General features: G+C 42.3%; 3 protein-coding genes across 4 annotated transcripts; all 3 read left to right on the forward strand.

The window, feature by feature from the left end:
• The first annotated feature begins 1,468 nt into the window (after positions 1–1,468).
• LOC102711185 (wings apart-like protein 2) lies at positions 1,469–9,677 on the forward strand. Of its 2 annotated transcripts, none has more exons than XM_006661843.3 (13): positions 1,469–2,210; positions 3,256–3,355; positions 3,636–3,969; positions 4,218–4,330; positions 4,842–4,970; positions 5,140–5,230; positions 5,335–5,418; positions 5,741–6,366; positions 6,851–7,158; positions 7,308–7,452; positions 8,228–8,325; positions 8,427–8,508; positions 9,197–9,677. In XM_006661843.3, exons 1-13 carry the CDS (start codon positions 1,744–1,746, stop codon positions 9,278–9,280), a joined length of 2,661 nt encoding a protein of 886 aa, XP_006661906.2. In that variant the 5' UTR covers positions 1,469–1,743; the 3' UTR covers positions 9,281–9,677. The 2 variants fall into 2 exon arrangements, with proteins under 2 accessions (XP_006661906.2, XP_040384054.1); XM_040528120.1 differs by having other exon boundaries at positions 1,555–2,210; positions 5,738–6,366.
• A 962-nt stretch (positions 9,678–10,639) lies between these two features.
• LOC102711463 (1-acyl-sn-glycerol-3-phosphate acyltransferase BAT2, chloroplastic) lies at positions 10,640–12,892 on the forward strand. The gene is made up of 5 exons (XM_040528083.1): positions 10,640–10,813; positions 10,906–11,085; positions 11,687–12,093; positions 12,407–12,508; positions 12,584–12,892. The coding sequence occupies exons 1-5, from the start codon at positions 10,723–10,725 to the stop codon at positions 12,809–12,811; spliced, it is 1,008 nt and encodes a 335-aa protein (XP_040384017.1). The 5' UTR covers positions 10,640–10,722; the 3' UTR covers positions 12,812–12,892.
• LOC102704184 (UDP-glycosyltransferase 13-like) lies at positions 12,823–18,699 on the forward strand. Its single transcript, XM_006662413.3, has 2 exons — positions 12,823–12,892; positions 16,699–18,699. Exon 2 carries the CDS (start codon positions 16,769–16,771, stop codon positions 18,260–18,262), a length of 1,494 nt encoding a protein of 497 aa, XP_006662476.2. The 5' UTR covers positions 12,823–12,892; positions 16,699–16,768; the 3' UTR covers positions 18,263–18,699.
• Positions 18,700–20,090: the final 1,391 nt, after the last annotated feature.

Consider the following 20,090-nt stretch of genomic DNA (forward strand, 5'->3'; position numbering starts at 1 on the left):
CTCCTTTCATCAGCCGTTGCCCTTCGCCATCGACCCGCCGCCCTCGCCGATAGCCACTCTCCTGTCGACCTGACCCGTTGCCCTCGCCGACAACCACCCTTCTCCGCCAACCCTCCGCCCTCCCCGACAACTACAGAAACTTTTTCCCATTGTATTGAGAAGAGGAGTGAGCACGTGTGCCATCGAGGTTTGAAAACTGGTAAGCACGCGCGTAACTCAATGTCATGGCATCGTAAAAATATAGTGAAGATGGTAAAACCTATCAAATGTCACTGTTAGTTTGAGATGATCCCTTATCTTCATTGTGCACGTATTCTTGTGGTTAGGCCTGCTCATATATGGTTTGAGATAGTTTTCAAAGAAACCCAATTGAACTCACAGAAGCTTGTGTAGGATGGTGTCGAGTGTGCTAATAGACAATGCCATCGAGCGCTAGCATCGAACACAAGCCTGATGAGTGTGCAACAGAGTGGACAGAGCTTGAGTGCATCCAGACATCACCGTGAGAGCATCCCAGCACACCCCGCAACCACATCCATCTCTAGTATGCTGCATCAGCAGGGACACAAGCTATTTTGACAAGATCGACTAATGTAATAAGTTTTATAACCACGTTGAACATAAGATACACAACCACCTAGAGCGTACGGAAAAAAAAGCTCACTAACATACTTGCGTAGCAATGATAGGGGTAATATCCAGCCAAAGTGGATTAGGAACGAAGTATTTATGTCAAATCAACTTATATGAAAAGAAATAAAACTAAGAGTGCAATTTGGGGTGGTTTTCACAATTTCCCTAAAATTCTATTAAGTGCATACATCGGTAAGCAATGGATCAAACCGGTCGTATCGTATGTGTGCCTCTCATTCACCAAGCTAGGTACATGAAAAGAGCCTCTCGTTCACCAAGCCAGGCACATGGAAAGACGGTAACACATGGTTCTGTTCTCATGCGAGGTTAGATGTTAACAAGGGGCGAAGAAACATGATTGTTTGACCATCGCCAAACATGGAGTGGAACAACATATCTAGTATGACGGTGTCGGGGTAAAAAAAGATCGGAACACAAGCATACGAGGTACTAATAAAACATCGTCTTTTCACTTAAAATAAGTAAAACACCTTACAAACAATTACAAATAATTTAATATAAAACTTATATATATATATTTAACAATCTAAAAATAATATTGAAAATAAACCGATAAAACAACCCTAAAATTAACACTAAACTAAAATTTTAAAATTTATATTTCCGCTGATAATATAAGCATAGCAGTCACGACTTTCCTAAGGCTCAACTACCTCCCATCATCACATGCCAAGATCAACCCCAAGAAAATCCAACGGCTACGGAGCGCCCCACCTCACCGCACCGCCTTCCTGTGCGGGTGGGTCCCTCCCCCTTTCTTGGCTCGGCTCGGCTCGGGCACAAGCCGCCAAAACAGACAAGCCACGAGCCGAGCCGATAAGCCGAGCCACCTCGTCTCGTTCTCGTCGTGTCCCATTCCCAGTTTCCTCCTCCGATTTCCCCCAAATCCTTCGCCTCGATCGATTCCTTCCCCAAATCCGGATCAGCCGCAAAAAGCGAAGGGGAGCAGCGAAAATTCGAAATCCAAATCCGAAACCCAACCCCAGCGACGTCACCCACACGGCCCCCCCTCTCTCTCTCTCTCCTCTCTCCTATGCGCGGCGGCGCGGCTCGGGGGCGGAGGAGCAGCAGCAGCTGAGGCGAGGCGCGATGATCGTGCGCACGTACGGCCGCAGATCCCGCTCCTTCTCCGACGGGGGAGGGGGAGGGGGAGGAGGAGGAGGAGGAGGGTTCTCGTCGTCGCAGGACGCGTTCGATTTCGACGGGGAGGACGACGACGACCTCGTGGAGCTGGGGTCGTCGCAGCCTCCGCCGCCGCCGTCGCAGGAGTCGTCGTCGATGTGGGACTTCGACGAGGACCCGCCGCGGCCGCCCCGGGTAGAGGGGAGGAGGCGGCGGGGGAGGGGCGGGGAGTGCGCGGAGCCCCCCGCGGTGGCGGCCACCTCGCTCATGGAGGCGGAGGAGTACGGGGAGATGATGGAGAGCGTCGACGAGGTGAACTTCGCGCTCGACGGGCTGCGCGCCACCGCGCCCAAGCGGGTGCGCCGGGCGAGCTTCCTCGCGCTGCTCGGGATCTGCGCCTCCGCGCCACGCCGCCGCGTCCTCCGGGCCCAGGGGTTGGTACACCAAAGAACCCTCCTTTTCTTGTTCGTGGCTGTAAAGAGTACCAATTCGGGTTCTTGCTGTTGCTTCGGGGGCAACCTTGGTCAGAAAATTCTTGTTAGGGCTATGAAATTGGACTTCTCGTTTTTGTTTCAGCGCGATTAGGGTTCAGCAATAGGCATTCCTGTGGGAAAGGAACCGCCTTTAGGGCATTGGACCTTTGAACACCGAGGTTGGTGTTGCAATTGATATCTATCGCCTTCGTTTTAGGCACAAGAACTGGCATATTATGGTTTGCAGCTCGTCTATGTTTGTTTGTCTCTATTTTGCTTGCTTGGTCAGGATTATCACTGTGGTGGTGTAGAGTTAGGAGTTTGCCATTGCTAACTTACTACCACAGTACCACCACCTTACTCAGTTGCGCACCACGTGTTGGCAACTGGGTTTAGGAAGTGTGATCTTAAGTTTCTTTGAGCATTTCTAGCTTGTTGGTCTCTTTATAGACGATGGGAGCATAACGACTGATAATGAATGCCTAGATTCTATAATTACATCTTTCTTAACTGAATTAAGATTGCTTAGGTGTCAATGCAGACATCTCTTTAGATAACATTGAATTCTAGCATAATACTAATATTTCTCCTGGGCCAAAAGACCGGTCATTTTGGAACTTTGAGGATGGTTTCTACTTGGTACCTAGGCTCTTCTTGTCACTCCATTGGATTATAATCCAAATATGATTTTTGAATTTAGATTTTGATCTTAGGATTAGTTTTAGGTGTTTTTTTGTCACTTTTGGTGCCTGGATCTCTTTTCATAATTGCTAAGAAGACAAATAAAAATTCTATAAAAATATTCTTAAAAGTTTAAAATTGGTTTATATCATAATTGTGCCAAGCAGATCCTTAGCTGTGCACTTGATGTCCTGTAAACCAAAAACAATGCCACAATGTCGACAAAATCTCACCATTCAACAAACATATATTCTGTGGATGAAATTATTATGCATTGCCTTTTGTTTTGTTACTCACAAGTGTCCTCTTTTCTTGTATCCTGTAGATTGGTACAACAAATTATTGATGCGATTTTGGTTTTGAATATTGATGATCCTCCCTGCACTATTGGTGCAGCTGCTCTTCTATTCGTTTTGGCAAGTGATGTGAGTACCTCTTAATCCAGTCCTCATGCTTCTGTGCATGCTGCTTTCATTTTTAATGCACATTGATTGTTTTCTTCTATATCCGATCATAAAGATAAACACATCATGACAAAGTTATTTATTTCCACAGTACAATTATAAAAGCATTCACTAGTTCCCCACGAATATTTTGATATGTGATTACAAAGAAAATTATTTAGAAAGCTCATGCTTTTATTTCAACATTTTGTTTGATGTTGTAGCTTCACTTGTCCTTCTCTAATATATCCATTGTGTTCAGGTTCAAGAAAATCATTTGTTGGACTCAGAATCTTGTGTACATTTTCTTCTTAAATTATTAAACCCTCCAGTGAATGCTGTCGATGCTAAAGCACCGTCAATAGGTTCCAAACTTCTTGGAATCAGTAAAGTTCAAATGCTTAATGGATCAAATAAGGATTCTGACTGCATTTCAGAGGAAATCCTCTTAAAAGTTGAAGACATTCTCTTAAGCTGTCAAGAGATCAAGTCACTCGGCAAGGATGACAAGAAAACAACAAGGCCTGAACTGTGTCCAAAGTGGCTTGCTTTGTTGACAATGGAAAAGGCATGCTTGTCTGCTGTTTCAGTGGAGGGTAAGTTTTAATAAAGTTCTTGTTTATGGTTTCCATTCATGATCGTCGTAGCCAAACAGACAGTCATCATAAGTTATGTGGCACCTATTTAGGACTTCTCATGTGGTTTTGCTTGGCCCTTCACCTGGTTTTGACTTATGACTTGTTTAGAGTACATCTATGTTGCACAGTTGAATTAATCTGCGGTAGAAGTACTTCAGCTATTTTGATACTGCTATGCCCCTTATCAAATATTTGGATTTTTTCAGAGACTTCTGACACAGTGACCAGAATTGGAGGAAATTTTAAAGAAACTCTAAGGGAATTGGGTGGTCTTGACAGTATTTTTGATGTTATGGTGAATTGTCATTCAACATTGGAGGTGAGATCTTGTTAATACCGTGTACTTTACATTGTCCATTCTAATGGATAGTACAAGTTCTGTAGGTCTTAACAATTTTACCTTTAATGTGCTTGAAGCTACAAGCAAATAAAATAAACATTTTCATCAGCACATGGAAAATTGGCCGCTGCACAAATTGCTCATTCTGCTTGTGGTGTTAGTGTCCCAACCATAATACTACTGTTTAGAGATACAATCAAGCAATATGTTTGAACTTGAAACATCTAATGATTATATGCCCCCAAGATGATAACACTTGACATATCTACACCAAGTGGACATAATTCAGTTGAATGTTACATTTCGAGTACAATTGCTCTTCTTGCACATCCAAGCAACTTTGGAATGCAGGCATGTTATTTAAACGCCTGGTGTTCCTATCTTTGTAGTGTTTTTTTTCCCAAACTGATAGTGCAATCATATTATGCTGCTAAACTGAATAAACATATTATTTTCTAATACGCTTCTGGTGGCTAACCTTGTGTATCAGAACCTCATAAAGGATACTTCCACTTCAGCTTTGGACTTGAAGGAAGGACCATCTTTGCAAAGTGCTGCACTCCTCTTGAAATGTTTGAAAATATTGGAAAATGCCACATTTCTAAGTGATGATAACAAGGTATTGTTCATATGTTACCTGTTCAATTTTTGCTCCCTTTCCTTTCTCTATACCATCTTTTCCTCTCATTTTTTCTGTGCACTAATAGTGTGACCTTGCATTTTTGCTAAGCACTAATTTTCCCCTGAAAAAGCAGTTTGAACTCTTGAACTCATTTTTCTCCTTGCAGACCCATTTGCTCAATATGAGTAGAAAATTCAGCCCGAAATGCGCGCTTTCTTTTGTTGGTGTCATTATCAGTACTATTGAATCATTATCAGGTATTCTTTTCTTAATAATACAATATGCTTTCTAACACAATAAAATGTACTGAACATCCAATATGTTAAGTTGCAGGTCTGATGCCTATTTTCTTTTGCTGCAGCTCTTTCGATACTTCAGAATTCTTCCGGTGTTTCCAGCTCTACATATCCAAAATCGTCTAAAGTCTCTCAAGAGAGTTGCTCTGGTAATAACAAACACCTACTCTGTATGATCAGTTGATTTTGCTAGCTTTTCTGCACTGTCTCAATATAGTTTGGTTGCCACTCGAGTCTCACCTATAGTACACCACACGATAGAATTTGAACTTGTCTGACACCAAATATTCATTAAATGTGGCCTAATATTTTGAACATTTTAAATTTGAAGGCAGTTAGGGTCTCATGCATGTTTTCAAAAGTAAATACTACTATGCTGTTCCTTTTGTACAGTAATATAAAAGGCTTAAATTCTTTGTTCATCATATAAGTTAAATGTAGCCACATTTTTGCAACTCTCTTATGCAGCAGATGCCAAGGGAGGGACTTCATTTAATGATGGAAAGCGCAACAACTCAAAGAAAAAGAGCCTTTTGCCCAACCAGACACACCATAGTTGCTTATCTTCCAAATCAGAAGTTTCTCATATTACTATATCTTCTGGTAGTGATACTGGTGTGTCACAGAAGGCATTCAGTTCTCCATCTATATCAAGCAATGGGACATCAAGTGGTTCGTTAGGCAAGAGGCATAGCAATGGTAGTGGTTTGAAGTTGAATGTCAAAAAGGACCGTGGTAATTCAAATCCAATCAGAGGCTCAAGTGGGTGGATTTCAATAAGAGCACACAGTTCTGATGGTAACTCCAGAGAAATGGCAAAAAGACGCCGTCTATCTGAAAATGTAAACAGTGACAATGATGGGGGTGATGACCCTTTTGCATTTGATGATATTGATCAGGAGCCTTCAAATTGGGAACTGTTTGGTCCAAAAAAGAAGTCACCTCAGAGACATATAGAAAAATCAGGAAATGGAGTGCTAGTTGATAGTCATGAATCAGACCAACCAGAGGATATTAATCAGTCGGGTACAACATCTCTTTTTAGTTCTAAAGATGAATCCAGTCTTTTGGAAGACTGCCTCTTGGCATCAGTTAAGGTAATTAAAGTATTAAATGAGTTTCCTTCTTATATTTCTTGTCACTTCTTACATTGTTCAGCTTAAAATTTTATATAAACTTATCAATAGTTTTAGGCTTTCAGGAAGTCCCTTTGAACATAATGTTTAGGCCTAAATTTGGTGTGTAAAAATAAGCTACTTTCAAAAGATTTTTAAGGATAACTTAATTGTTTCAACGGGACTCATGCTTGTTCTGACTATGTACCTAAGGTTTACTTTACATGCCCTTAAGTTGTCTCATTCAGTCATTCTTGTTGTTTTGTCAGACATTCCAAATAACTGATATTGTTTCTTTGCTATCCCGCTCCTTGATAGGATATCTGTAAATGGTTAGGCCAAGTATTGTAAATTTTGCCTTATCACTTTAGAGAAAATGCAACAATTCTTTGCATGGTCTAATCTTAGTCGCACTTTTATCTTCTGACCATATTGGCACATGTCTAATTCTGTTTCTTTCTGGCAGGTTCTTATGAACTTAGCAAATGACAACCCATCTGGTTGCGAACTGATTGCGTCATCTGGTGGACTTAATACCATGGCCTCCTTGATCATTAAGCATTTCCCCTCCTTTTGTTTCTTTGTGGACAACAACTATCACACAAGAGATAGAGCATCTGGCCGAGATGCCAATCTTGATCATGGCATATCATCTTCTCAAAGCAGCAAGGCACACCAGGTCAAAATTAAGCAATTGCGAGAACATGAGCTTGATTTTCTTGTTGCCATATTGGGCTTGCTTGTCAACCTTGTAGAGAAAGATAGTCTTAATAGGTAAGCCCCTCACATGCTTCCTTCCATTTGCTCAATTCATATCAGTGTTACTGTTGTCAGTTTGTTGGGGGTCAGAATTCAGAAACACTGTCACATCCAATTATTGTTCATGTTCTTTTAAATGACTATACTTTATAACCTATCTACAGGGTAAGACTTTCATCTGCCCGTGTTCCTGTTGATCTATCTCAGAATCCAGAGAGTAAAGAGACACAGAGGGATGTCATACCACTCCTCTGTTCCGTATTCTTAGCAAGTCAAGGTGCCAGTGAAGCTTCTGGAACTATATCGCCGGTAATTCTACTCTTCAAGTTTCTTTTGTAGATTAAGGCCGCGTTCGGGAGGGGTAGAGGTAAGTTAACTTACCTGGCGCGGAAAACATAGTAATAGATTAGTACATAATTAATTAATTATTAATTATTAAAAAAATATAAAAAATATTCATATGATTTTTTAAAACAACTTTGCTATAGAAAATTTTTGCAAAAAATACACCGTTTAGCAGTTCGGTAAGCGTACACGTGGAAAACGAGGGTCGGCGAACGTGGCCTAAAACATGATAAAACTAGGCATTTATTACCTGCTCTTTGTTTCAAAAAGCACTATTTTGTTTTGCCCTTCAGCAGAGGTCAACATAATAGCTGATCTTATTTTAAAGTATACACATTTGCTATTTTAATCTAGTCTTGGTACTCTAGTTAGACCAAAATCACTGAGATTATATTTCAAACAATATTTTAGTGCACCAATCTTCCAATTAGTATGAAGTAAATTGGTTTCCCCTTCTGTTGACATTGGGTAATAAGTGAGAGGGCATCTTATTGCGACATTTCAATACCACAAACCTGCAAATTTGATCAACATATATAGAACATGATTAACAGACAATTTTGGATTACCAGAAGCTTGAGTTTTGTTTCTTTTGTTAAATTAAAAACACTGGGAACTCTAGCATTTATTAGTTCTTGGTCAGTACAATTTATAATATTATACGGTACTGTTTACCTCACAGTGCATACATTATGACGTTCTATGGACCATTTGTTTTCCTGTTGCTTGTAAACAACAGGATGATGAAGAGTCTTTGATGCAAGGAGCACAGGAAGCTGAAATGATGATTGTAGAGGCCTATGCGGCCCTTCTGCTTGCATTTCTTTCAACAGAAAGGTTTGCAATCTGTAGTTGTTGGATTGTTTTGTTAATGCCTAACTACTTGCATAATGTCAGAGCGATGGCATTCAACTTATACTGTCTGCTCACTGTAACAGCATGAAGGTTCGAGGAGCTGTTTCCAGCTGCCTTCCAAATAACAGCTTAAAAATCCTTGTGCCTGCGCTAGAGAAATTTGTGGTATGTCTCTAGAAATCTTGAATCCTTGTGATATTTGAATTTGCTCCATGTTGGAAATCATTAATTTATCATCTGAGGTGTGGCCATGTGGGGTGTCGCCACAATCCTTTTTATTCCTCATCCAGGAAGCTTGTTTGCAAAATTTAATGGAAAAACCAGGATATTTTGATTATTCAACTTGTTTCAAGTTTGAACAGTAACAAGATGTTTTCTTCACTGGAGAAAACATTCTGGACAGGGCTTTTAACCTTTAAAATGGCAGTATGTTCCCACTGTAAGATTGTCTGCTGTTAACCCCATTTGTACGACCTACCATTTTACCATGCAAGCACCATCCTGTCTGTCTGTCGCAACGGTACTAATGAAACTTAACTTTGTGTAACACCTGAGTCCCCACCCTTGAGATGATACACAATCTGGCACCGAGTCAATCTATCGATGGGCAACTCCCAGTTAAAGTGTAGCACCAAACCAAGCCAACACATTGGCTACATAATTAATCTTGCAACATTTAGTGGTAAAGAGAGAGATTCTAAGTATCTAACCACTTACCCTCTTGGCTTAGCACTCTGGGTACACTGCTTTCTGTACTTCGATTTAGGATTTGAGACTTTGAGAATGTTGTGTCCACAATGATGGGGTGCATTCCTAGCGCTTAGCTTTATTAACCCATCATGTTCTCTTTCAGGCGTTCCATCTGCAGCTCAATATGATTACAGAGGAAACGCATTCAGCTGTCACAGAAGTTATCGAAATTTGCAAACTGTCATAGAAGAGTGAAGAGGAGCCCTGTACAGATTAACTAACCTCTTTGCAGCAAAAGCATACACACAAGTGTTTGTCTTGGCCTGGGGCTCTGCAGATGGACTGAGGAGGCTGACCTGCAGTGGACTTGGGTGCTAACAATGGTTTCATTCTTTTCTTTTTCAATGTTTTCTCCTGTTGTTTTTGCTCCTGTTTTGTGTATTTTTTTCTCTCTTCTAGCCATGTTTCTTAGCATGGGAGTAGCCCTACTTTTTAATTGAATGTAAAGTAGTATAACAGCATAGGGGATGAATGTTCAGTGTAGTGTGTGTGTGTTTCAGTTATTCAGAGACGTCCATACAGTTTGTACCTGTGACCTCACATGCCTTATCTGATGAAGCTTAGAATAAATCACATGTTAGCAATGCAACATTTAACAGTGTTTGGTGGTTGTGTTGCTGCTAGTGCCTGACTCTGTTGCATAGCAGACTAGCAGTTCAATTACTGAATTTACTGCATCATCTCATGTAACGTGAAAAACTAGATAATTTATAAAAAAAATAAAAAATATAATTTATTTGAATTTGGCATGGTTTCCATGCTCTTATGTTACTGTACTCTGGATATTGAAAACCTCGACTTTGATTACAAAATTTCCAAAATATAATTAATTTATACTACTTCCATCTTATAAAATATAAGAGATTTTGGTTATACAAATGCATAACCAAATCTCTTATATTTTTTTGCGGCGGTGGTAATACTAGGTAAGCTAATATAGATATATATTGATTATAAAATATGGATATATGATTATAGGCAAGAAGCACATCAACGTTGTGATTTATTTCTGTGTAATATAACTTTTTATTAAGAAAACGTGGGAGTCACTCAGTAACAAAGATAAGTTGTTGAATTATTATTTGTGCAGACGCGCTACTCCATCAGGTCAAGTTTATTAGACGAAAATATTGGAAATATCTTCGTCGACGCAGTCATTTTTTATCAAACTTGATGCGGTTCTGTAGAATTTTTTTTCCCCGGATTCTTCATCCTACAGTCTGCACTCGTATTTGCAGTCAAAGCTAAAGTTTGGCTTCTAAAACATAAATTTGGTGTTGATTTTAATTTTTTTGATCGTATTTTATTTTTAATCGTATTTTATTTTTAAACCCGTAAGAACACGTATATAATTTTGCCAATAGATTAGTTTTGAATCATTCGTAAATTTCCCCACAAATTAGTTTCACCGCGCCACCGCGGCTTCGTTTGCAACGAATTTATCCGCTCCAATCCGAAGCAGCCTCCACCTCCGCGCCGGCTGCTCGCCATCGCCATCGCCAACCCGCTTTACCCAATCCATCCATCCATCCTCCGCTGATCCAAGCGGCAGCCGGCCGCCGCCTCCGCCTCCGCCTCCGCCACGTGCTCCACGTGCGCGCTCCGAGGCGCCGTCGAGAGGGGGAGCCCATGGGGGGCCAGCTCCTGCGGCCGCGGCCGGCGCTCGCCCCGCGCCTCCACGTCGGCACCACCGCCGCCTCCTCGTCGCCGCAGCCGCACGGTACCGGGCCTCTGCTCCCGCCTTCTCTCGGGTGCCGATCTCCTCTTACCCACGTGTGCTGGTTTTTGTGCCTTTTTTGTGTTTCCCCGCAGCGGTGGCGGGCGGTGGCCGCGGCGTGGAGTGCCGGCCGCATCGCGGGCTATCGGCGGCGTTCCGCCGCCCGGGTCCGCAGGTTGTGGCCGCGGCGTGGCGGCGGAGGGATACGGTGGTGAGATCGGACTTAGCCGCTGGTGGCGCGGCTGCCGCGCGGGATTCGCCGCACGCGCTGTCAGGTTTCCAGTCTCCTCCTCGTCCTCTCTCTCTCTCGCAAAATGTGTTGCCATTACTCGTCCTTCTGCGCAGCGCTGCGCCATTGCCTCGTAGGCGTACAGCTTGGACATTACATTCAGACGGCTTTGGCATTAGTTTGGCAAAATGTGGAATTATGGAGGGGATAACATTCGTTTGAACCTGCAATCGCAGTCACTATTTTTAACCGAAGACGTGGAAACCAAATTTAATTTTTGCAAGCACATTATTTCATTCTGGACCACAAGCTAGGAGTTTAGTATTCTTCCATTCCTTCTTGTTAACCACCATGGAATATTGTTGGCTGTTAACGGTTGGCTCCACCTACCTGAAAAGTATAGCTACAATGTTTAGCATAAAACTTACATAACTTGTCTCAGCTAATACCACCTTTCATGTTTCATGAAATTTGAACAGCAGTGGGCATTGCTTACTGTAGTGTATGATGCAATGTGTAAAATATAGTTTACATGTAATGTGTAGATGTTTATAAAACCAGGGTCAATAGACAAGCTCATGGGATTCATGCCAAATTCTAGATTTGCATTTCTTGGTGCTTACTTTTATTTATTTATTTGATTCCAGACCATGATTTGTTTTCAAGGGTCAGAGGGGTTTGCTTCTACGCAGTGACTGCAGTAGCAGCAATCTTTTTGTTTGTAGCCATGGTTGTGGTTCATCCACTTGTGCTCTTATTTGACCGATACCGGAGGAGAGCTCAGCACTACATTGCAAAGATTTGGGCAACTCTGACAATTTCCATGTTCTACAAGCTTGAAGTTGAGGGAATTGAGAATCTGCCACCAAATAGTAGCCCTGCTGTCTATGTTGCGAACCATCAGAGTTTCTTGGATATCTATACCCTTCTAACTCTAGGAAGGTGTTTCAAGTTTATAAGCAAGACAAGTATATTTATGTTCCCAATTATTGGATGGGCAATGTATCTCTTAGGCGTAATTCCTTTGCGGCGTATGGACAGCAGGAGCCAACTGGTATGGCCTTAGCCTCATCCCTGCTTTCTTTAGGAGACATACACATTTCCAGAAGTTTCTAAATAAACAAGATTTTGTGAATCATACATGATTTTGGGGGAGACACCAAAACCTCTTTGGTGGTCGCCTTGCATATAGTTCTGCTCGCACAGCTATAGCACATTATTTAAAATGAAGAACTCTGTTGCATATACACACGACGAAATTACATAGTGAATTTTGTTTAATGTTGATTGCCTTCCAGTATATTTTGTGGTCTGTCAACATTGTAGTACTCCATGATGAACATAACAATTGGCTTGTTAAAATTCAGGACTGTCTTAAACGGTGCGTTTATTTGGTGAAAAAAGGAGCATCTGTATTTTTCTTTCCGGAGGGGACTAGAAGCAAAGATGGAAAGCTTGGTGTATTTAAGGTTAGGTAACAAACTTAGGTTACATCTAATCAGATTTTTATTTTCAGTTACTGACATGGTTATAACTGTCCCCAGAGGGGTGCATTCAGTGTTGCTACAAAGACTGGTGCTCCTGTGATACCTATTACTCTTCTCGGGACAGGGAAACTGATGCCTTCTGGAATGGAAGGCATCCTTAATTCAGGTTCAGTAAAGGTCATTATTCACCATCCAATTGAAGGGAATGATGCTGAGAAATTATGTTCTGAAGCGAGGAAGGTGATAGCTGACAGTCTTATTCTAAACGGATATGGAGTGCATTAAAGAATGATGGTGTTTTTTTAAAAATTTATATGGAACCTATGACAAGGAACAGACAGGTTCCCAAGGCAAAGCTTATTACAGGTACCGATACTAGTTAAGTAAATTACTTTGATATTTAATATAAATGAGCTTGTGTAGTATAATGGCATGGTGCATTTCTGGGCCTGCAAATTTTTACAGAAAATGGTCATTCAATTTGAATCTGCACCCAATATTTTAGAGATTTGAGTTTATTCTCCCAATCACAGAGGCAAGTAACATGTAAGAGTGGACTGAAAATTAACACCTCTTGTTCGATTAAAAATGACGAAAGAGTACCAAACATGTATTTGATGATGGCAACTTCCTCCATTTCATATTATAAATCATTTTGGGTTTTACTAAGTTAAATTCCTCAAATTTGATTAGATTTATAGAAAAATATACTAATATCTACAACAACAATTTAGTTTCATTAAATCCATCATTGAATTATGTTTTTATCTTGTATTTTTTTATGTTGGAAATATTGCTATATTTTTCCATAAACTTGATTAAACTTGAAGAGATTTGACTTTGGACAAATCAAAATGACTTATAACATGAAATTCAGGGAGTACTTTAAATATGACCCATTAATTTGTTTAGTTGGCTATGTATTGTACATCGTAAGTTGGTGCAAATGTCGGAAGTTATCACTTCTATCATCCAAAATAATTGTTTTTTAGTATATTTACAAAAAAGTTGACATGTATGAATCTTCTTGTTCAGTTGGTTGCAAAATTGACAAAAGCATCGTGTCAGCAGGTGCTCATTAGCTAGTTCTGCTAGTTGGCTTGCTCACATATATGTTATTAGTAAGATGAGCGGGAAAAAGTATATGCGTTCTAGCCCACAATTTATTGTACTTCATGTTCTGAGCCTCCAGTATGACTGGTAGCAGAGTAGCAGGTGGTAAGTGCTGCCCCTTTTTGCAGACTGAAGAGGGAGGAGAAATACACGACATCCATTGTTAGCCAGATTTGCAAACTATGTTGTAGTCCCCCCCCCCCTCCCCCCGGTTTTATATTTAACAATACAAATATATAAGATCCTAAGAACTGCTATATATTTAGAAGTTGCTCGATTCATTAAATTAACTTGTGAAGTATGGGCAATCATGCTAAGTGCTAAACTTATTCTAACATTCATATAAGTTTCTCTCAAATTCTGGTCACATAAGGCACATGTAAGTCATAAGATCACTTCTCTGTGGCATACACTTCTTCTTATCCAACATATCCCGTGTATCAATGAGCATGAGCCATCCAAAAACCTTAATTTTCATGCTGCACTTACTCTTCCATATCAACATTAATACCTTTTGAATGATGAAAGCTCATCAAACATGTAATTGATAGAGGCAGTTACTGTGAGTATGATACTTTAATTTGTTATTTGGCTATTTCCATCCCTATGAAAAGGCTGGAAGTTACCACCTCCATTAGTACACTTCTTGACCTTCTCATCTGGTTCATTACACATTTATAAACTAGCTTTCTCAGCGATACCGCTCATGCTTAGGCATTGTCCCTCAAGCACTTTATTTCCTTGCGATCCATGTTTTTTCGTTTTTGCTTATACTTATATGTCAAAATTTTAATTTTTAACCTTAAATTTAAAATTGATTTTGTGTGTGGGGGGGGGTTGGGGGGGGACACCAAAGTTTATTTTTCAGCATTGAGTTTTAAATCTCTAAGAATATGCAAATACACAACAGATCCTAAGAACTTCTCCCAGTTTCGAAGGTGGTCTCCGAATCATTAAATTAAATTTTGCAGTACAAAGTGCTTGCGAATATCGGCAAATCTTATGACGCGATCCTGTTTTATTCCTGTTTCAAAGACATGGTGTGGAGGAGCAGGCCAGAATTGCACTTTGAATGGTGAGAGTGTGAGACAGCATATAACTTTCGCTACATGCAGTCGAGTTCTGCTGCTGCTGCTGCTGCTGTCACGCAGATTAACCAGTCGAGTATGCTACAAGATCGTTTGCGTCGTGCTTTAAGCCTGCTAGGTTTAATTGAAAATCGAAGGAAGAAGTTGGAAAGCTTCGAATATGATGGTATCCTGAAGCTTTTGAGCACCAGGCGGCATTGCGGCGAATTTGGTTTCAAGATGGCATGATATGCTTGCGATTTACTACTTGGTTGTGGTTCGCAACATCAGATTTGAATTCATGGGATATGAGATGCTTGCGATTTACATGTACAGGCACCACGTTCCGTATTTGGGTCGACTTGCGTTGCATGCACACACGATACCCTCTTCTTTATTTGGGTTCCTGCGTGCAAACTACTATCTCTGTCTCGAAATAAGTTTATTTTCTATTTTTTAGCTATAATGTTTTTACTCTTCGTTTTATTTAAAATTCTTTATTGTTATTAGATGATAAAATATAAATAGTGTTTTACGTGTGGCTAATTTTTAAAGATTTTTAATAAAATTTTCAAATAAGACATGCTCAAAGTGTTAGAGCAGAAATTAAAAAATAAAGTTATTAGGAGACAGAGGTTCGAACACGGATGCATATTTGAACTGCACCCGGCCAAAGAGTCGACGATGGCGGTGAACATTCTAAGTACGCGAGAGAGTGTGGTTGAGTTTTTGTTAGCTGAAACATAATCTATTTGTGTTTTGTTTTCCGGAAGAAAGGTAGGAATAGGACAGAAAGGCCCACACGGTAAAGTTTTAAAGTAATCAAAATGAATGGCTAACACGTGGAGGGAACATGCATGAGAACACCATCAAGGAAACATGGAAGCCCCGCCCACGCAGGATAGAGATCGGATGAGTGGCTCGCGCTGTTCATATCACTGTAACAAAAAAATTATCATATTTTTACTGTTGAAAACATTATTATAGCAATGACTATGATCAGTGGTGGATTTAAGATCTGAAGGTTGGAGGGGCTGATTACGTTCTTCCTCCTTCAGCTTCCTCTTCTCCCCCTCTCCTCTCCTCTATTTTCCATAGGAATCCAGCGTGTAGGGGGTTAGAGCTCTGCCAGCTCTTTGGTAGATCCGCCCTGACTATGACCGTTGATAGGCGACTGAAACTGTGTGCACTCCTTTTTTTAGACCAACTGCGTGCACTCCTTAAGTCATAAGAGCAAGGCAAATAAAAACAGATACAATAGCAGGCTATAAATATATTCTAAGAAGATAAGCGAGGAGAGAGAAAAGTAGTTAGCTATAAATTTGTAGCCAGCTACAGCACAGGCTTCAAGACACAGTGTGGGTATGCCATGTGGTACATGTTAGTATATGTTTTGTAGATAGCTATAGTATGAATTGATTATTAGATTGAATTGGAGTAGTAGTTGGCTATACTATTGAATGCTCTAAGAGATGAGGCGGCTGCACCGGCGGGGAAAGGAGGCGGCGGCACCGACGCCGGCGGGGAGATGAGCCGCCCGCCTGGTGATGTCTCTCCCGTGACTCTCGTCTCTCTCGGGTACCGTATCGGCCGACGACGGGATGAGGTAGCAGCAGCCAGCCGCCACTCTGGGTCCTCCAGCAATTAGGGTTTTCTTCTAAATGGGCTTGGGCTTTCACTGTGAATTGGTAGTGGGCCAAGTTCGATTTTAACCGAATTTAGAAATACGGAATGTTTCGAATAAAATATAGAAATATAGAAATCGGTCGAACAAGCGTAAAACCGTTTTCGTTCTGTTTTCGCATTCTAAATTTTGTGTTCCGTTTTTAAATTTTAATATTTCGAATTTGTCCAAAAATACGAATTCGATTGAATCAAATATAAAAAACAGTTCGGTTCGGTTTGTGATATTTTCGTACCGTTTTCATTCCGACCGTATCATCTTGCATAGTGCCCACCTCACCTAACAAGGCTCCATTTCATAATTGGCAGCTTTTAATAGTTGAACAACATATATCTCACCTGCCATCATTCGTGTTTCACGCCGAGAGAACTCATCACGATGAAGAAGACCATGGTGCTCTACCCCGGCCTCGCCGTCAGCCACTTCCTCCCCATGATGCAGCTCGCCGACGAGCTCTTGGGTCGCGGCTACGCCGTCGCCGTCGCGCTCATCGACCCGGCCGCGCACCAGCAGGTCGCCTTCACGGCCACCGTCGACCGCGTCGTCTCGTCCAAGAAGCACGCCATCCGCTTCCACGTGCTCCCACGGCCACGCGTCGAGCGCCTCCGGCGGCCGCCGCCGGCCACCACCACCGACCGCGGCGACTTCTCCCTCCTCGGGTACCTGGACCTCGTGAAGCGGCACAACCGGTGCCTCCACGGCTTCCTCGCCTCCATGCCTCTCCGGGACGTGCACGCCCTCGTCGTGGACTCGCTGTCCGTCGACGCGCTCGACGTTGCCCAGGGGCTCGGCGTCCCCGGCTACGTCTTCCACCCGGGGAATGCAGGTGCCTTCGCCATCTTCCTCCAGCTTTCGTTGATCCGTCGAGAGGGTCGGCCGAGCTTCAGGGAGCTGGGTGACACCCCTCTCGAGCTCCCTGGCCTCCCTTCCATGCCGGCGTCTCACCTCTGGGACGAGCTGCTCGAGGACCCGGAGAGCGAGGTGTACAGTGCAATCATGGCGTTGGGCCGCAAGAACAGTCAGTACTGCAGCGGCATCCTGGTGAACACGTTCGAGTCGCTGGAGCCGCGGGTGGCGAGCGCGCTCAGAGGCTCGCGCGGTGGCGGCGGCGGCGGCCCGGCGTTGCCGCCGCCGTTCTACTGCGTCGGGCCGCTGGTCGAGAAGCCCGGCGAGAGGGACGACGAGAGGCGCCACGAGTGCCTCGCGTGGCTCGACGGCCAACCCGACCGCAGCGTCGTGTTCCTCTGCTTCGGCAGCACAGGCTCCGCCAACCACTCCGCGGAGCAGCTCAGGGAGATCGCCGTCGGCCTGGAGAGGTCCGGCCACCGGTTCCTGTGGGTGGTGCGCGCCCCCGTCTCCACCGTCGTCGGCGGCGGCGACCCATACGACCCCCGCGCCGAGCCGGACCTCGACGCGCTCCTCCCGGCGGGGTTCCTGCACCGAACCAGCGGCCGCAGCGCCGTCGTGAAGCTGTGGGCGCCGCAGGTGGAGGTGCTCCGCCACCGCGCCACCGCCGCGTTCGTGACGCACTGCGGCTGGAACTCGGTGCTGGAGGGCGTCGCCGCGGGCGTGCCCATGCTGTGCTGGCCGCTCCACGCGGAGCAGAGGATGAACAAGGCCCTCATGGTGGCGGAGGCGGAGATGGGCGTCGCCGTGGAGATGGCCGGGTGGCAGTGGGGCCTCGTCGCTGCCGAGGAGGTGGAGCGCAGGGTGAGGCAGGTGATGGAGTCCGAGGCCGGCGGCGAGCTCAGGGCGCGGGTCGCGGCGCAGAAGGCGGCCGCGGCGGCGGCCTGGGCCGACGGCGGTGGCTCGTCGCGCGCGGCGTTCTCGGCGTTCCTCTCCGACGTGGACAAGCGGCAGCTCGCTAGGTAGGAACGACGTGTCGTTGCTGGACAAAGCTAAATTTTCTATACCAACAAGGCAACAACCGTGTATCAGCCCAGACCAGTCGTCCACTGCAGATGGCAATAGCTAAATACTATGACACAATGTATCCGGATCAAGCGGTCTATACGAGGGACGAGATTCAGTGATATTGCATCGTGATATTTTCAGTAACATTATGTCACTGACATGTGGTTCCCACGTAGGTCCAGACATATATAGAGTCCACATGTCAGAATATCACTGAAAATATCACAGGACAATATCACTGAATCCGGATATCTATGTGAGTGGTCCTAGGGGAAATAAAAAATCCGTCCACACTAGATGTTTACCGTGATGTGTTAGAAGGACAGTGTAAATAATATTTTTTTGTCTTATGATTTATCCATAGTGGTATGGTTAGCTTTTGTTATTTATTTACTACGGACTAATTTCATAATGTTCTAGTCACATGGTACATAATATTTAATTCACTATGGGCTACTTTTTGTCAACAGTGTGGTTGCTCTAATAAATCATATCATAACAAAATAATTAATAATTATATAAATTCTTAAATAAAAGAAATGGTTAAACAAGAAGAACTTATCTTATGAAAACATATACAAATGTAAAGGGACATACGATCTCTTAATCAATACACTGGAATAATTTGCCACGTGCCTTTCCTTTTTTTTATCTATCTCACGAAACAAAATGTTCTTCAATTGTTTCCCTTTTTCTCTTCCCTCCTCTCTGTTTTCTCTGTGTTATTATATTTACTCATGTTACACGGAAGAGACTCAGCTAATAAAAGTCTTTTATATGTCCTAAATATATTTTCATCACGTGTTTAGCTGTTATTACCATTATATGAGTAACAACAGTATCGTTGTCACCATTGTAGGAGTAATGATACTAACCTAGAAGAAAGCTTCACCAAAAAATTTGTTGTAGTTACATTCATATTCATGAAGTGTAGTCCTCGTTTTGTCCCATAATATATATAGGATTCTGCTTATTCACTTATAATTTTTAACCATTCGTCTTATTTAAAAATTTAGTGTAAATATAAAAAAATATAATTAATATTTAAACTAATTATAATAATAAAGAAAATAATAAACAAAGTAAATAAAGTTTTTAATTTTTTTTAATAAGACGAGTGTCAAACATTATAAATAAGAAGTCAAAATCGCATATAATCTGATACGGAGGGAGGACGTGTAGTATCAGTGTATGTGATGCATCAGATAGTGCCACTGCAACCTACCGTCTGCAATAATTCATCGATGAATTAAGGTACCGTCCGTATGCCATTCGAAGTAAGGTCTTGTTTAGGGGTTGATTAGTTGGTAAAAAAATTTGTCAAAGGAGTCACATCAAACCGAACGTTTGACCGGACGTCTCAACGGGTTTTCGGACACAAATGGAAAAACAAATTTCAGATTCCGCCTGGAAACCGCGAGACGAATCTTTTGAGTCTAATTAACCCGTCATTAGCACATGTTAGTTACTGTAGCACTTATGACTAATCATATCCTAATTAGGCTCAAAAGATTCGTCTTATGATTTTCCCGTAACTGTGTAATTGGTTTTAATGTTCATATATATTTAATGCTTCATTTAGGTGTCCAAAGATTCGATGTGATGTTTTTGGGAAATTTTTTTATAACTAAACAAGGCCTTAGACCTTAGTTCCTAATTTTTTTTTTCAAAAACATCATATCAAATTTTTGGACACCTAAATAAAGCATTAAACATAAATAAACCAAAAAACTAATTGCACAGTTATGTAAGAAATCTTGAGACGAATCTTTTGAGCCTAATTAGT

The sequence above is a fragment of the Oryza brachyantha genome, chromosome 10 (genome assembly GCF_000231095.2).
Source record: "Oryza brachyantha chromosome 10, ObraRS2, whole genome shotgun sequence".
NCBI lineage: Eukaryota > Viridiplantae > Streptophyta > Magnoliopsida > Poales > Poaceae > Oryza > Oryza brachyantha.

Bases quoted from the DNA above. Each gene is read 5' to 3' on its own strand.
- LOC102711185 (XM_040528120.1), top strand. From the start codon at position 1,744: ATGATCGTGCGCACGTACGGCCGCAGATCCCGCTCCTTCTCCGACGGG. The intron at 2,211-3,255 runs GTTGGTACACCA...TGTATCCTGTAG, and splicing joins CGCGTCCTCCGGGCCCAGGG to ATTGGTACAACAAATTATTG. The intron at 5,419-5,737 runs GTAATAACAAAC...TCTCTTATGCAG, and splicing joins CTCTCAAGAGAGTTGCTCTG to CAGATGCCAAGGGAGGGACT.
- LOC102711463 (XM_040528083.1), top strand. From the start codon at position 10,723: ATGGGGGGCCAGCTCCTGCGGCCGCGGCCGGCGCTCGCCCCGCGCCTC. The intron at 11,086-11,686 runs GTTTCCAGTCTC...ATTTGATTCCAG, and splicing joins TTCGCCGCACGCGCTGTCAG to ACCATGATTTGTTTTCAAGG. The intron at 12,094-12,406 runs GTATGGCCTTAG...GTTAAAATTCAG, and splicing joins TGGACAGCAGGAGCCAACTG to GACTGTCTTAAACGGTGCGT.
- LOC102704184 (XM_006662413.3), top strand. From the start codon at position 16,769: ATGAAGAAGACCATGGTGCTCTACCCCGGCCTCGCCGTCAGCCACTTC.